The 14,839-nt window shown below is 41.9% G+C and overlaps 3 protein-coding genes across 5 annotated transcripts; 1 reads left to right on the top strand and 2 right to left on the bottom strand.

Moving 5' to 3' along the window:
- Positions 1-60: 60 nt before the first annotated feature.
- On the bottom strand, positions 61-5,974 carry LOC117147533 (heat shock protein beta-1). Of its 3 annotated transcripts, XM_033314463.1 has the most exons (5): positions 5,796-5,974; positions 2,014-2,040; positions 822-903; positions 663-758; positions 61-595 (listed from the first exon to the last, which is right to left on the bottom strand). In XM_033314463.1, the coding sequence occupies exons 1-5, from the start codon at positions 5,972-5,974 to the stop codon at positions 401-403; spliced, it is 579 nt and encodes a 192-aa protein (XP_033170354.1). In that variant the 3' UTR covers positions 61-400. The 3 variants fall into 3 exon arrangements, with proteins under 3 accessions (XP_033170354.1, XP_033170356.1, XP_033170355.1); XM_033314465.1 differs by lacking the exons at positions 2,014-2,040; positions 5,796-5,974 and adding an exon at positions 1,025-1,131; XM_033314464.1 differs by lacking the exon at positions 2,014-2,040 and having other exon boundaries at positions 401-595.
- Positions 5,975-10,153: 4,179 nt separating this feature from the next.
- LOC117147399 (sin3 histone deacetylase corepressor complex component SDS3) lies at positions 10,154-12,571 on the top strand. Its single transcript, XM_033314270.1, has 4 exons — positions 10,154-10,378; positions 10,478-10,586; positions 10,646-11,354; positions 11,429-12,571. The coding sequence occupies exons 1-4, from the start codon at positions 10,300-10,302 to the stop codon at positions 11,513-11,515; spliced, it is 984 nt and encodes a 327-aa protein (XP_033170161.1). The 5' UTR covers positions 10,154-10,299; the 3' UTR covers positions 11,516-12,571.
- Positions 12,572-12,960: 389 nt separating this feature from the next.
- LOC117147400 (40S ribosomal protein S10b) lies at positions 12,961-13,943 on the bottom strand. Its single transcript, XM_033314272.1, has 3 exons — positions 13,904-13,943; positions 13,771-13,827; positions 12,961-13,552 (listed from the first exon to the last, which is right to left on the bottom strand). Exon 3 carries the CDS (start codon positions 13,549-13,551, stop codon positions 13,069-13,071), a length of 483 nt encoding a protein of 160 aa, XP_033170163.1. The 5' UTR covers position 13,552; positions 13,771-13,827; positions 13,904-13,943; the 3' UTR covers positions 12,961-13,068.
- Between the last annotated feature and the right edge of the window lie 896 nt (positions 13,944-14,839).

The following is a 14,839-nucleotide window of genomic DNA, read 5'->3' as shown; positions in this document are numbered from 1 at the left end:
GCGTGTAAAAAGTGAAAAAGCTCAATGATGCACACAACTCACTGATCAAAATCCGCTCGGTTGGATGAATATTGATTTATTTTCGATGGAAGGAAAGGAAAACCAATGGGGGCAACTACGACAAAATTGATTACGTTTAATGCGAAAATTATAAATATGAATTAAATTAATCAAATTTAATAATAATTTCAATTATATTTAAGTTAATGAGTAGTACGTCAGTAACATAGTTTAGCTTTAAGTCAGAACCAAAAAAATTAATCATTTAGATAGGATTGGATTAAACTCAATGTGTGTATGATTTAATCTGATCGGCGGCAGCTCGCAGTCCTCCTGCTCCTCTTGCTCCTCGCCCGCCCGGGACCATGGTGACTGGATAGCTGGACAACTGGGCTGGCCTTCACTTGTGCGCAATGGGAATCAGTGTCTCGCCGGCGGTGAGTGCTGGCAGCGGGGCGTCCACGGTCAGGACTCCGTCCTTGCTGAGGGACGAGCGGATGGACTCGGGATTCACGCCCTTGGGCAGCAGGAACTCCCGGTTGTACTCCCTGTACACGCTCTTTGTGTCCGACTTCTCCTCGTGCTTGGCGTGCACCTAGTCCAAAGGAAGATACCCATGTTAGACACGCTCCGCAACATAACCATCCTGAGCAGAGACTTACCAATAGCTTCTGGTCGACGGTTTTCACCACAATTTCCTCGGGCGCATACTGGCTGACATCGAAGCGCAGCTTCAGCACTTTGTTGTCGCCCTCATCCTGCCAAGGGGGATATACGTGTTATCTTTTGGCAACCAGGAGTAGATTGCTTGCATTGCTTACCTGGATCAAGGGTGAGCTAATGTCGGAGACGTAGTTCTGTTGCTTTGGGATACGGGATGGCAGTGCCGAGTTTGTCGTTGAGCTGCAAATAGGTTAAGAAGAACATAAGTATTGCAGTTAAGTAGGGCGAAATTTAAGAACAAGTAGACTCGAAATAAAACCAAAGGTGTTAGGTGTTAGGGTTGCTTAGTTGAGGTAGGAACCTGGTGGAGGAGTTTGTGGTAGTGGTGGTAGTGGTTCTGGTGGTCCTAGTGCTGCGAAAGGTATTTTGCAGTGTGCGCGTGAAGGCCTCCATGCTGATGCTTCTCCGGGATGAAACTGATCCGGACGGAACGAACCCAACTTAAATGAAGCCGCGATGTCGAGCATCGGTTGTCTAATAATAGATCTGGCTTCCGCTTGGAGGCGATGTACATATGTATGTAACATACATGTGTACGGATCTGGGGGCAACAGCTGTCACCCTCGAAACATAAATCTCCCCATATGTCTGTAATAATTTCTATTTTAAGGACCTTCCCATAAGTAAATTGAGATACGGGGAAATCTTTAAGGCTTTATGTATCTAGATATTAGTTGTGGCTTAGGACGCGGTCTGCTTAAACAGACTACAAATAAAACTAGACCTTGCTTCCTTGAAATTATATCCATACATACATACAGTATGTCAAGAAACTGTTTACACACTGTGTAATAAGTTGAATATTTCAACTTATGTATGTACAGAGGTGGTCAAAAGTATTTACACAACGAGCTTTTTTTTCAATTAGTTGACAATTGAAAAAAAAGCTCGTTGTGTAAATACTTTTGACCACCTCTGTATATACATACATATGCATCACATCAAAACGGTTTTCTATTGTGATAAACTGCCTATACTAACAACTTTTATCAGTTTATCTATTAGTTTTAAACGAACGGTATACATTTCTAGTAATATGCGTCTATATCGAGCTTAAAATGGTTTATAAACAAATGTTGTAGTGTACATTTGGCGATTAACATGCGATGCATCAGGTAACGAGTTTCTAGTTTAGTCTGTGCATACATATGTATGTAAGTATGTGTGCGGATTGCAATAACATTAAACCAATACAGTAGTTACCAAACAATAAGGGATTGAGTGAATGTAAAACATTGAGGATAAATAGAAAATAAAAGTTAAGGTTGTAAACATTCTACGTTATTGTACCTGGTCGTTGTTGTTTTTTTAGTAGAGCTTTTGTTTTAAGATAGGAGAGGAGATTATTATAATATGGAAATTATTGCGGTTGTTTAATATTTCCAAGCGGCAAGAAAGAGAAAAATAGATAGAAATTGTTTATAATGAGTTAGACAGAAAGGTAATTACACATTATCGTACAAGGGGTAAGCAATTTTTTAACTTATTTATAAAGGAATAGTCTCGACTCCCTATTTGAGTACTGAATTTTAACAATGATCAATGAAAATTTTAAGCCATTCTGTTTTCTTGTAATACAAATTTAATAATTTTTGGTACATGTTTCTTATAAATATGTACATATATATATATAATATATAACGATATACAGAGGTGGTCAAAAGTATTTACACAACGAGCTTTTTTTTCAATTGTCAACTAATTGAAAAAAAAGCTCGTTGTGTAAATACTTTTGACCACCTCTGTATAATGATAACTCCTTTGTTTTCCGTACTTCCAGTTTCCAATTTGCTTTAGATTGTAAGTTTATCTATTAAGATCCAAGTATTTAAAGCATGGCATCTAAAAAAAAGAATATATTACCTACAATAGAGGAAAGTATGCACAAAATATTCACATATTTACCCAGGGAATAATTCATTGGTCCATAATTGTTCACTTTGTATTACATTTTGTCGCACTGTTTTAGCACAATAATAATAGTAAATCTAGACTTATTTAATTTTTGTGATTTCATTTTAAATAATATTGTGTTCTTCACTTCACTCTCACATAATTTGATAGGTAAGTCGTTTTATTAATATTTTTTAGGGTCCACCTTAATCTGCATTCTTAACTTACGGGATTTGATTGACCGTTGTTAAACCGCTGTGCGTGTCGGCTCGCGATGAAGCCAATGTGGATGTGTATATGTGTGTGTGAGCATGCGAGCGAGAGTCGTTGATAAGCGGCCATCAATTTGCACTCCGCGAATTCTCAGCAGAGGCAGAGGAAGCTTATCAATCGGAGCCGAAACGTGAACGTGCGTGGGCTTATTGGCGACCTTGCAATGTGCTTTGCGAGGTTGATCGCCCCTCGAAGAGAGAAATCAATAGCGCGCTAATGATAAGTACCAATAACCGTTAGCCGCCTGGCCAAAGTTTCGTTGGACAGCAAGAAGAGGCACCTGCCCTCCCACTCTGGCAGCCGCTCTCACTCCCACCCTCTCTGGCCAGACCACGTTTTTACGCGCGTGTGTGTGTGTGTGCGACTACAATATCTCGCTGGCATCTGATGACAATGATGTCATGCATATTTTTTCGTTATTGAAAAGCCAAACGAAAGGAAACCAAAGAAGAACGAAAATAAACACGGGCGCGAGAGGCGGCAAAGAAACCAGAACAAGCGCAAACAAAATGGCTCTCTTTTGTTGTTTGCGGTGTACGCGTGTGTGTGTGTGAACAAATGTCGAATTCAAATATCGATTACCGGCGACGATCGGCGCTTTGTCATCGATTGAAATCGAATTGAATAGAAGTCGAAGTCGAAGCGCAGCGCAATAGCTAAAAATTGACATGATATCATCGCAGTCCGCTGCTCATTTGAATTATCAGCATCCAGCCAACAATATTGGCAACTAAATCGCCGCAGCGTGTGCTCATCGCAACTGAAAACTGTCCGTGTGTGCGAAAGCTTTTCGCACAGAGCTATTTGCTGGTTAAATATGTGCATATGTATGTATGTACGATACTAGCGCACTTATTTGTTTAAACTGTGCGCACACACAATGAGTCTATAAATTAGGCAAGCCGTTGGTATTGCCTATGTTTGGTAGCCATCCCATCCGATCCGATCTGGCCAATACAATTTCCATGCATTTGCATGAGATAATCGCACCAATCTATTTCACTGGGAACCGCATCCAAATCCATCTGAATCTGCAGAAGCTTCGTGCATGTACATAAATATGTACATACATACATCATTGAAGTGCGGTCTATGCTTATGGCCAAGTTGGGCAAATGAGGCCCTGCACTAGCCACAATCCAACGTTAGTATGTGACAATGCATACATATGTACATACCATATGTATGTTCAAGAAAGTTTTATTTAAAATGTGCAAATGGGCCGAACAGCTTTTGGCAGCTACGCAGGAATTGCATGTTTGTAAACATGTTCGTCTTATGCCATAATTAAATATACATTGTTGGGAATGCATCAAGTTGAAAGCATAAACTCTTGCTTCAAGTGGCAACTTCGGTAGGGGATACCTACCTGTATGGATTTATTCCGTGCTGAGTCATTCAGATATCACGCAGCGCTTCCAATTGACGACACGCCACAGCCAAGCCGCTTAGGTCAAAGGTTGCGGCGATGAGTGGCGGACAGTGGGCAGTTATGGGCGATTGATTGAATTATTTGGCAAGCACATAAACCGAATACTGTCTAAGCTACTAGACTACGTGGCCAATCTTTGGCGATTAGGCTAATCGCCCAAGCACCACTGTGAGTTTCCCCCTTCATTTCCAATTAAATTTGCAGCCAGGAGGGCACAATACCAATTTGGGTTAATTTCCTTTCACTGCCAACTTTGGCGTTTAATGGGCAAAGTTGTGCGAGGGGGCGCTACCAAGTTCTTGAGCAGAAGGGAGTGGGGGGAGGCGTAACGTTTCTGTTGTGGCCATGCAAATGCAGTGGCGACCATGGCGAAGGCAACAACAAATAGTCCATCGGTTCGATTGCGTCATACGGCGAGGTCGTCCCAATAGCAACCAAAACTGGCGCCCACGCAACGCAACTCCAATGGAAAGGCTAACGAGACGCGCAACCGCGACGTCGTCGGAGGCGACATAGTGTTTGCCGTTCGCCTTTGGGGCATTGTTTGTTTATTAATCGCTGATTTGGGCAATAAACCCGTGTTCATTGAAAACGGCACTCGTAACACTCGTCTGGAATTTCGCTCTCTTCGTATATTCGTATGAATATGCGAGGGTGTTAATGCCGAATCACTTAATTGGCTTGCAAATGGAAAGAGATTGCTAGGTAAACGCGTTAGTGACTTTATATTTTTAATAAAAGTAACTACAAATGGAAATATTTCGAGATTTAAAGAACATGATCTCCACCGATCGTTCCAATGCTTTGCGTTTTCAAATATTTAATATTACTCGCAGAGACCAGATTTTAATATCTTATCTCATTATCAACAATTACATTTTTCTGCTCAGGTAGAAAGCCCACACACACACACACACATACACACTCGTACATAGGTGAGCATATAACGGAATATCTTGGCACAGGTGATTCTCAAAGTTCGAAAAATTCCGTTATGCCCTACATAACGGTTGCATAAACGAATGGGACTCGAGATCGGGCGGAAGGGGAGGCACAAGACGCTGGGGAGGGGGATTTACTAGCGGGTGGCGGGCAGCAGATACACATGTGTTTCTTGGCCGGAGACAGCGGCGGAGAATTTAGAACTGGTGACTCATCCTCCCCCAGAGCGACGGCAACGAAATACACATAGTGTATCTGGGGCGAGAATCGAAGCGGGCCGCTCGCCTCCTATGAGGCCCACTGTTTAGTACATATGTCTGTATGTAAATACATATGTACGTAGCAGAATCTGTGGGTGAAGTGCTCCAGACCAGTGGGCGATGTGGCAAGATGTGCGCCTATATTTAGAGGAGCCAACAACGAGGCGATGAATCGAGCGATTCGGGAGTTGGTGCCATCGCAGTACACCCGGTGGAATCCGGCTGTGGAATCAACCCAGTGTTGTACCCACTGGTATCACTACTACGCTCACCTGGTGGACTCGAAGAAGTTCGCCTCGCGGTTCATCAGCTCGTGACGGAACTTGGCCATCTCCTCCTCCATTTTGCGCATCTCGGAGTCGAAGCGCTCGCGGATGTTGCTGAACTCCGTGTCGATGACGCTGAAGTCGCCCAGCTTGATGGGGATATTCCTCTTGTTAGCCTCGGCCATTTTTGTGCTGTTTGTGGTGGTTATTTGGTGGTTGCTTCGCTAGATGGAATCTCCAATCTCTTCGCTGTACACTGTATACCGTATATACTGTATACCGTTCTATTATTCTCTGTTCTGTTCTGCTCAACGCGCTTTCGAGCTTGTTCACTTGCTAATCGACGGAGCAACCAAAAAAAAAGGGAACTCGATGGGTTTTCTATATGTATTCGAAACTCAAGACGTTCAAGTGTGTGATTTCGGTTGGACGTATCGCACAGATAGCCGCGTTTCAATTTCTGAACTGTTTTGCATTCACAGCGAGTCTTTGCTTTTATAGCTTTCGTACCGATTGTACTTCGATTGCCGCTGCGCAGCAGTGTGGCGATATCGATAGACCGATGACGCGACATTCAGTAATCGATTTGCGGATTGGCGGTAATTTGATTATGTATCTGTTGCCATTGAATTAAAATGTACTTCTATTCCACAAAGGTAATTGTTTAAGCGTACTTTAGCCACCAATCATTAACGGACCACCCAAATTACTATATTCTCTGTATGGATTTTGTATTTTATGAAAATTATGGCGCACGGGAAACATATTTAAAAGTGTAGCACAAATTTGGTTTATACAAAATTTTACCCAATAGTCTACTTATGGAGTATGATCTTTCAATCTGAAAGTTTAGGAAGAGTGTCATTACAATTAAGCACAACTTTGAACAAATAGTTGAATTATTCATGAATAACATTTTCTTTATCCTAAGATTCAAATTTTTGTTTAGACAACCAAATACAAATAAAACATTCCAAATTTCTTTTCCGTTAATAAGCTAGTAATTCATAAATGCATTGAGTATAGATAAATTAATTATAACACCTCTTAACAAAGTTCGAATAAAAATTTTTATGGCAATTGCAATTAATCAATATTCTTAAGGTGTTCATTTATAAATGAAATAACATAACATATTTGGAAATTAATACATTTTTATTAATTAGACATTAAGTACAGCTCCTAAGAAACTTTCTAGAAACAAGTGTTCCATTAGCAACTATTAATTAGCTGATGATCAACTTGATCTGCCTCAAGTATGCTTAAAACTTCTCGCGTGGGAGCCATTCAGTCATGGAAGTGAGTTCCTCGAACTGTGACTGCACCTGAAGCTCATCCAGCTGATCCCAGTCCATTTGGGAGGCACATAGTTATCCGAATTCGGCGTTCAGCATTTGTGAGTGTGAGTGGAAACTATGAGTGCGCAAATGAACTGCAAGCGGTCGTGTTGAGTTAACCGGTTAACCGGTTAACCGATCAACGCTTCCTACCGTTTTGGGAAATGCTTCGGTAGAGAGAGAGAGGTGCACATTGGTGGAAAATGCATTTTCCGTCCTGCGGTGGGTTGGCCTTATCCATCGTCCTAAAATAGAACATCTATGGCGTGATGGCCCACGATACCTTGTCCATATTCGCGGGCTTACTTACACCCAGAGCTCATCATCATTAAGACCTTAAATCAAAAAGCCAATACCGCCTAGTGTGCGAGTCGATAAATCCCAATATTAGACCGGGTGGGTGGAGAACGTTGGCGGCCCAAATACACGCAGAGAAATTGAATATGTCATATATAAAATATAAATTTAAATATCTCTTTGCTGAGCTAAGATGCGAAATTGTGTAGATATGCACTGTTGTAAGCCTGTAAGCCCTGGATTGCATAACAGTGGGGCATTATCTAGTATCTTCTTATATGTATTGTATCTTTTTCTGCCAGTGTGCTTGGCCATATCCATGGAACTACCCACTCCGCATCGGTTTGTTTGTAAACAAATGCGAAATGACTCAGCCGCGTGACATTGGCGGTCGGAGTCGAGAATCGGGAATCGAGCCAAGTCGAGTCCATTCGATTCCTTTTAGGGAGCGTCGGCCAGGGGAATTAAAATTTAAATTGAAATTAATGAGACTCGCGATTGCAAGGTTGCAACTGCAGAAAAAAAAATGTGAGATGTGCGATGCTTTCTGTTCAAAAAGCTAGCTACTGTGGATAAATGAATAAATATTCATATTCATATTTTATGAATACAAAACCATATGCATATTTAGCTAGACAAACTAGATCTTTCTTCAACTTAACAATTGCATCTTTCATAAGAAAGCTTACATTTTTTTTAAGTGCAAGTGCGACATATTTAATATATATTTAATATTTGGATTTTCCGCCGAGAGGATCAAACAATCGTATTTTGAATCCGTGACCGTTTTATTGCTCGAAATTCCATCGGGGACAACGGCAGTTGGGCCATCCAAATAATTATAGATTTAATCACGAATTTCGAAAATAAAACGACAATCATCGTGGCTCAACGGCTGAGGTGTTTTCATTGTACATCCACATGTACATACATGTACATATGTATTTTTCACAGCGCCCACATGCTCGCAATGCCCCCTGTCCAAACAACAAACTCATTTTCATCAATAATCTCGACCTTGAAGTCCCCAGTGTCCCCACAAAGTCCCCCGCTCCGCAGTCCACGAATGAATATTGGTCATACACTCACTTCGCATCTGTTGCACATCGGTATTCAAATGCTATTCACTCTCCCGTAGATCGTGAATCGCCAGAAGAATCTGATCTTCGAATAAATCATTTTCTAAGCAGGATTCCCAGTTTGCACATTCAGTGAATTCGTGCAAATTTCAAGCTTAATTCAATTGCAGTTTGTGCTCTTTTCAAACTATTACATTTTCAAAACAATTAGTTTTCATGAATTCCGTGATCTAGGTGGATAATAAATAGGAATCATCTAGAAACATGAGTCTGCAGTATGTGTATTATTGTTTTGCCAAGACAACTGAAAGAACGTACATATTGTACATACAAATCTCGTGAAGAATCGACAAGAAATTGGGAAAACAAATTTTCCCCACGTCACCAGAGAATTCTCGACGAAGCAAAAGCAGAACAAGTGTATATACATATATTATATATATATAAATATATATATAGTATGTGTATATAAGTGCTCTAGTCATTTGCCGGCATGTCATCCCACTTAAACTCATAGTCCATTCCAAATCGAAAAGCAAAATAAAACGAATCATGTTTAGCTAGCCAGCTAGCTGCCACCAGCCCCTCGCAGTCAGAAATCAATCAAAATTTGCTCGCGATGATTTAGCATGGAATTTTTGGTCGATGATGAGCGCTCACTAATTTTTCAGCTCGGGCAAATAGCGATCTCCTCCTGCGTGGGCGGACTCATCCACTGGCCAGTGGATGGCTTCTGCTTGACGACAGCATCGGAATATGTGTCAGCCGTCGTGGTATTCAAACAAAGCATGCTTTCGCCCATGCGGATTGTTGGATTGTACGTAAATACATAAGTGAAGACGCGTATTACGTATACGTGCGAGTGCAGCGCTTGTGCGGGCACTATTTAATTATAGGCGGGCAGATACACAAATTAAACTTTATGATGCGCAAAAATGACAGCCGGCTATTTGTTGTTCGAAACCGTAAGCCGTTCACGGCTTAAATCATTTGTTTAGCACCAGAGCCGTGAGTTGCTCAATTAAATTACACCCACAAAGCTGTAATTCACTTCCATTCTAGCCCGGTGACATATTTTTGAAATATATCCGCTGATGTCATAGGCAGTGCGTCATCAAAATTTAAATTCAATAACAACGGCCTAATAAATGAAGAAATTACCACAATTTTCCTACGTATGCATAAACAGAACATTTTGGTTTGGTTGTCTGATTAATTGATTAATTTTAAACATGGTAACATTTTGTTTAAAAGTGTTTCTTGTTTTAAAAATCATTAGCACGATATGCTTGCCTTGTTACTTAATGTATATTAAGTAAATGTAATATTTGTATAATAAAGAATTAAAGCTAAACAATTAATAAATACAATTGGAAATTTAATAGAATTCAAAAATTATTTTAGGTAATAAAATAATTTATGCACATATTACTGAAATGGAATATATGTATATACATAATTATTTTAGGTTTTAGCGCAGAAATGACTGTAACGATTGCCATTTTAAAATTAAAAATTTGAACTACGCGCGCATAGAATCTCGATGTCCGATAAGTAATGCTATCGGTAGGTAGACAACCCTGCCGCCAAAAGTCCATACTGCCCTCTAGAGCTGGACAACGATCGATAGCCCTCGTGCTCGATATATCGATACTGTTGTGGTTGCTTCTCTGTATGCGTGTGTATATCTGGCATCGCAGCGAAAAAAAAAAAAATAATAATAAACAATTGCCCCGAAATTGTTGATTCTGGGTATCACGTTTCAAAGCCGCGAGTTCTGAACCCCCCAAAACGACCATGTCCGCCTACTATAACCTGCTACTACAAGCGGACACCTACGACGACGAGTCGATAGGCGACGAGCGTAGCGAAGAAGGTGAGTACCAGTACGCAGACGACGTTCCTGGAGGAGGCTTCACTCACGTTCCGCGTCCAACGCTCTCCTGCTCCCCCTACCACTCCCACTCCCTTCCAGACACGGACGACGCCAGCGAGACAGAGTTCCGCAGCCCCAGCCGCTACGGCGCCATGAATGGGACCTCCAACAGCAACAACATGGGCACCAACAGCGAACTGAAGGAGCAGTAAGTAGTGGCTCGTTCTTACCTCCTATCTTCGATCCATCATCATTTCTCTGCCGCAGAATGTACCAGCACAAGCTGCTCAACCTGCAGAAGCAGATTGAGGAACTGGGCCAGCTGGTGCACCCGGAGTACGTGAAGCGCGTGAAGAAGCTGGACAACCAGCTAAAAGAGCGCCGACGCATGAACGAGATCTACAAGGAGTACATGCGCGAGTGCGTCGAACGGGACTATGTGCTGGAGAAGATGGCCGCCCAGAAGGAGTACGACGAAAAGATGATGGACCTCAAAGACAACCTGATCTCGGACTTCGAGGACCGCAAGCGCCAGATCGAGAGCGAGCGCTTCAGCATCGAGCTGACCAACGATTCCATGGAGATCAAGACGACGATCACGCGCAAGCTGCGTCGTCGCCCCAACGAACCGCTTCCGGTGATCGAGAAGCGCCGCAAGCCGGCCACCGGCCAGCTGCTCATCTACCAGCTGGATGACAAGGAAATCGAGTCGGACCTGAAGATCATCCAGCGCGGCAGACCGAATCCAGTTCCCCAGCAAAACGGCAGCGGCTCCTACGGCAGCGGCCCCCAGCAGCAGCAGTCGATGCACGTGCTGGCCGAGCCGACCTCCAACAGCGGCCTGGTGGAGACCCGCATCGAGGACAACAAGCTGCTGTACGAGCGACGATGGTTCTGCCGCGGCCAGCAGGTCTATGTGGAGGGCAAGGAGATGAGCAAGTTCGCGGCCACCATTACGGCCATTGGCAACGAGGTGGTGAGTTCAACCTTCCCCGTTTGGGGGGTCACACGTCCAGCGGGCCTGTTTCTAACCATGATTCGTTCTTGCAGGTTTGGGTGAAGCGCACCAACGAGACCAAGGTCAAGATCAACATGTCCCATCTGGCCAAGGGCAAGATCTCGATAAAGCGCCGATAGCTCCGCCGCCGGGCCGGGCGTCTCCACATCACGCCCGCCCCGTTTCCTCGGTCAAGAGACGTATTTTCATAAAATTATTGGTACAGACATAGCACTAGATTAGGTGTACATTTTTTAAACGCATATGCGTATTGCAGATTGTAAATAATGAAACCACAATTATTTTATATACAAAGCGATTTTTTTATTGTTGCAAGCGAATACTTTCCAGCGTAGTGCGTCCCAGTTGAGATGCACAACGTTTTTACGGGGAAACGTAGGTCCATATCCAGTTTTTAGCCATGTTAAGGAAATAATAGTCTCCAGATACCTTCAGATGTATTCTAAATGGAGGAATGTAGCATGCCTTACTGTTTTTCTGATTTCTTACGGAGTACATAACCTTAACTATCCAAACCAGTTTTCTACTCCGGGTTACCATGGGTTAAACCTAGAATAAAGCCATTCGGATAATGCTATAGTTCTTTTGGGCGGCCTAAATAAATAATCTAAGCGATGCGAATTCTTTATGGTCCGCGTATAGCAGCATACTTACTAGGTGGCTAGTGGGATTCAGTACATAAAATCTTAGTTGAAAGTCACTAACGTTGAATGGGGAAGCACTTGCAACTTTTAAGATTTAACTAAAACCTAACTTTGGGAACTATTGTATTTAGAGAATTAGAAATATTATAGGTAAAAGTCAGCTGCAGAACAACAAAAAGATGCTCGTGAGCAAAAGAAGACTATTTAAGTAACTAGTTTACTTAACTTACTTAATTTAACTAATTGTGAAACGAAATTGAGCATTAAAACACGTTCCTGCACATAAAAAGACTTTTGGTTTATCGTTTAGAAAATATTCCATTTTCTTTGATGGTAAATCATTATTTTGAGCAAATTTAATCTATGCCCTTGCAATTAATGCAGCTTTTGTTATGAGCTACTAAATCCTAATCTTATTTAAATATTCGAAAATAGTGTTTTGAGCCAACTGGTTTAATCCTAACTAAGTCTACTATGTTTGGGCACAGCTATAAACGAATCTGATGAATTTCTGCACATCTTTTTTATAATAAAGAGCTACAAATCGACAAATACACAAGCCACATGCAACAATCTTTAAATTGAACAAAAATCAATGCATGTATTGTATTCAAGAGCGTGGCTAAGGTAAGAACTTCTACTTTCCTCTCTACAGAACCTCGCATTATAAACTGAATTATCTGCTGAAGCCTACTTCTAAAGTACCCTAAACAGCTTCTTGCGACAACGTGTTGGGTCAGCAGTTTCAGCTTGGCCTGACATCGGATTTCCTATACCATTTAGCACGCTTGCGATCTGAATCCACGTCCGATTCGCACACCACAATCACTGGACCAAACAACAAAAAAAAGAGCGCAGCACGGAATTTCACTTGCGTTTGCTTTATAATTTTGATCGTCATATCATAAAACACACACACATTTTTCAGATGTTGGTTTCTTCTATTGTTAAGGGTATGGATCTTCAGTTCAACATTTTACTGAGTAATTTTTATACATTAGAAAAAAAAACTGAAGCGCCTGGGTTGTTTAGTTGCGCGATCCGCGTCCGAATCCGCCACGGAACTCGACCTCTCCGGCACCGGGTCCAACATCGCCCTTCTTGTCCACTCCGCTGCCGCCGGGAGCACGTCGGTAGGCGGAGCGATCCTCGCCGGTCTTGGTGGCGTCACCGGGTCCGCGTGGGCCGCCAACGGCGGGTCGGGGACGGACGGTCTCCGAGCGGGCAGGGCGCTTCAGCGTCGAGGGCACGATCTCGGGCGGCAGGTGGAGGTAGCTGCGCAGCTCCTCGATTCCCTCGTTGGTGAGGTACCAGTAGTAGTGGCGCCAGGCGAACTGCTCCTTCACCAGTCCGCGCGAGTGGAGCGACTGCATAGCCTTGATCACTTGCAGGTTGGGGATCGACTCCAGTTCCGGGTGCTTCTGGGCATGGAAATCCTTCTTGGCCACGATCACGCCCTCCTTGAAGAGGTACTCGTAGATCGCGACACGATGGGCCTTTGGCATAAACATTCTGCACAAACAAAAAAAAAGCAATTAGATTCGGTTCATTGCCAGGATATATCTACAGATCATCCAGCTGGTATCCAACTTCACACATTGTTTATTGAGTCTGAAAGACTCGCTTCATTGTTCACATAAAAAAAATGTACACATGCATTCGGGAACAACATTGGGCGCATATTTTCCCGGTGCGCCCGCGTGAAAATCGGGGTTTTCGGCGACAATTACCTGGATTGATTTGCAAACACAAAGTTACACGAACGCGAACGTATCGTAATACTCCCGCTGTAAGTAAAAAAAGAGAATTGGAGGTATTTAATAGGGAGTTTTGCTTAAAAATTCGCGGAGCACACGCACTCACCGGAAACGTGAAGACGAAAAGAAAGGGAAACGGAAGGGATGACAAGAAGAAGACGGCGAGCAGTGTGGCCGGACGTTGCGATATGTGCCCGCAGTCGATTGCGCCGGCAATATATCGATATATTTTAAGACATAATCCACGAGCGAATGTCGCGATTAAGTCAAGTAACTACAATTGCGATACAACTTGACTTACAATTTGCGTAATAACTTAAAATTGACCACGTTATGTTCGTGTTAATAGCTTGTCACGTATAATTGGGCATTCGATAGCGACAATGGTGCCGGACTTTTTAGTATCGATAAGCCTTAAGCCAAGTATTAAGTTAATACACAAACCACATTTTGCACATGCATCTGATCGATACTTCTTTGTTGTCAATAATTTGCAATTATTTATTGCCAATAAGTAATAGTGATGGCACAGTTAAGCGTTTTTGTTACGGTAATTCACGTTTTTTATTTAGCATTATAAAAAATTACTCAATGTGTTATATGAAAAAACAATTAAAATGCATTTTAATATATTAACTTATATTTATTTACGACTTAAACTTTATAAGTTTTAATTAAACTTTTTTGGCGATAAAGAACATTTATATCTTTCATAATTTTCCGTCACTTTGGCTTCTATTTAATAAAGTTCTAAGATTGTTTTTATAGGGAACTCAGTATTTTGAAGTCCGATTTGAAACTTGTCCCGAAATGGGTTTCACTTTGCCACCAGTAATGTGAATCTAACTAAAAAAAAGCTACGTAGATTCATTCTGTTCGTAAAATACGCTAACAGACGCATTGTAAGTTGTATAAATAATAATAAATAATAATAAATAATAATAATAATAATAAAAGATATTACCCGTTCACTTTAAATTCGATGTGAAAATTATTACAAGTCAAAATGTGCACAATTAAATTCAAGTAAGTCATTCAAAAC

Source organism: Drosophila mauritiana, chromosome X (genome assembly GCF_004382145.1).
Source record: "Drosophila mauritiana strain mau12 chromosome X, ASM438214v1, whole genome shotgun sequence".
NCBI lineage: Eukaryota > Metazoa > Arthropoda > Insecta > Diptera > Drosophilidae > Drosophila > Drosophila mauritiana.
This window is presented reverse-complemented; position numbering and strand designations above follow the sequence as displayed.

What these genes read in the sequence shown, in the direction of transcription:
- LOC117147400 (XM_033314272.1), bottom strand. Translation starts at nt 13,551, where the DNA reads ATGTTTATGCCAAAGGCCCATCGTGTCGCGATCTACGAGTACCTCTTC.
- LOC117147399 (XM_033314270.1), top strand. Translation starts at nt 10,300, where the DNA reads ATGTCCGCCTACTATAACCTGCTACTACAAGCGGACACCTACGACGAC. An exon ending in CGACGAGCGTAGCGAAGAAG is followed by an intron (nt 10,379 to 10,477) that starts GTGAGTACCAGT and finishes ACTCCCTTCCAG; the next exon opens with ACACGGACGACGCCAGCGAG. An exon ending in CGGCCATTGGCAACGAGGTG is followed by an intron (nt 11,355 to 11,428) that starts GTGAGTTCAACC and finishes TCGTTCTTGCAG; the next exon opens with GTTTGGGTGAAGCGCACCAA.
- LOC117147533 (XM_033314463.1), bottom strand. Translation starts at nt 5,974, where the DNA reads ATGGCCGAGGCTAACAAGAGGAATATCCCCATCAAGCTGGGCGACTTC. An exon ending in AACTTCTTCGAGTCCACCAG is followed by an intron (nt 2,041 to 5,795) that starts GTGAGCGTAGTA and finishes TTAAAACAAAAG; the next exon opens with CTCTACTAAAAAAACAACAA. An exon ending in AAAAAAACAACAACGACCAG is followed by an intron (nt 904 to 2,013) that starts GTACAATAACGT and finishes ACCTATTTGCAG; the next exon opens with CTCAACGACAAACTCGGCAC.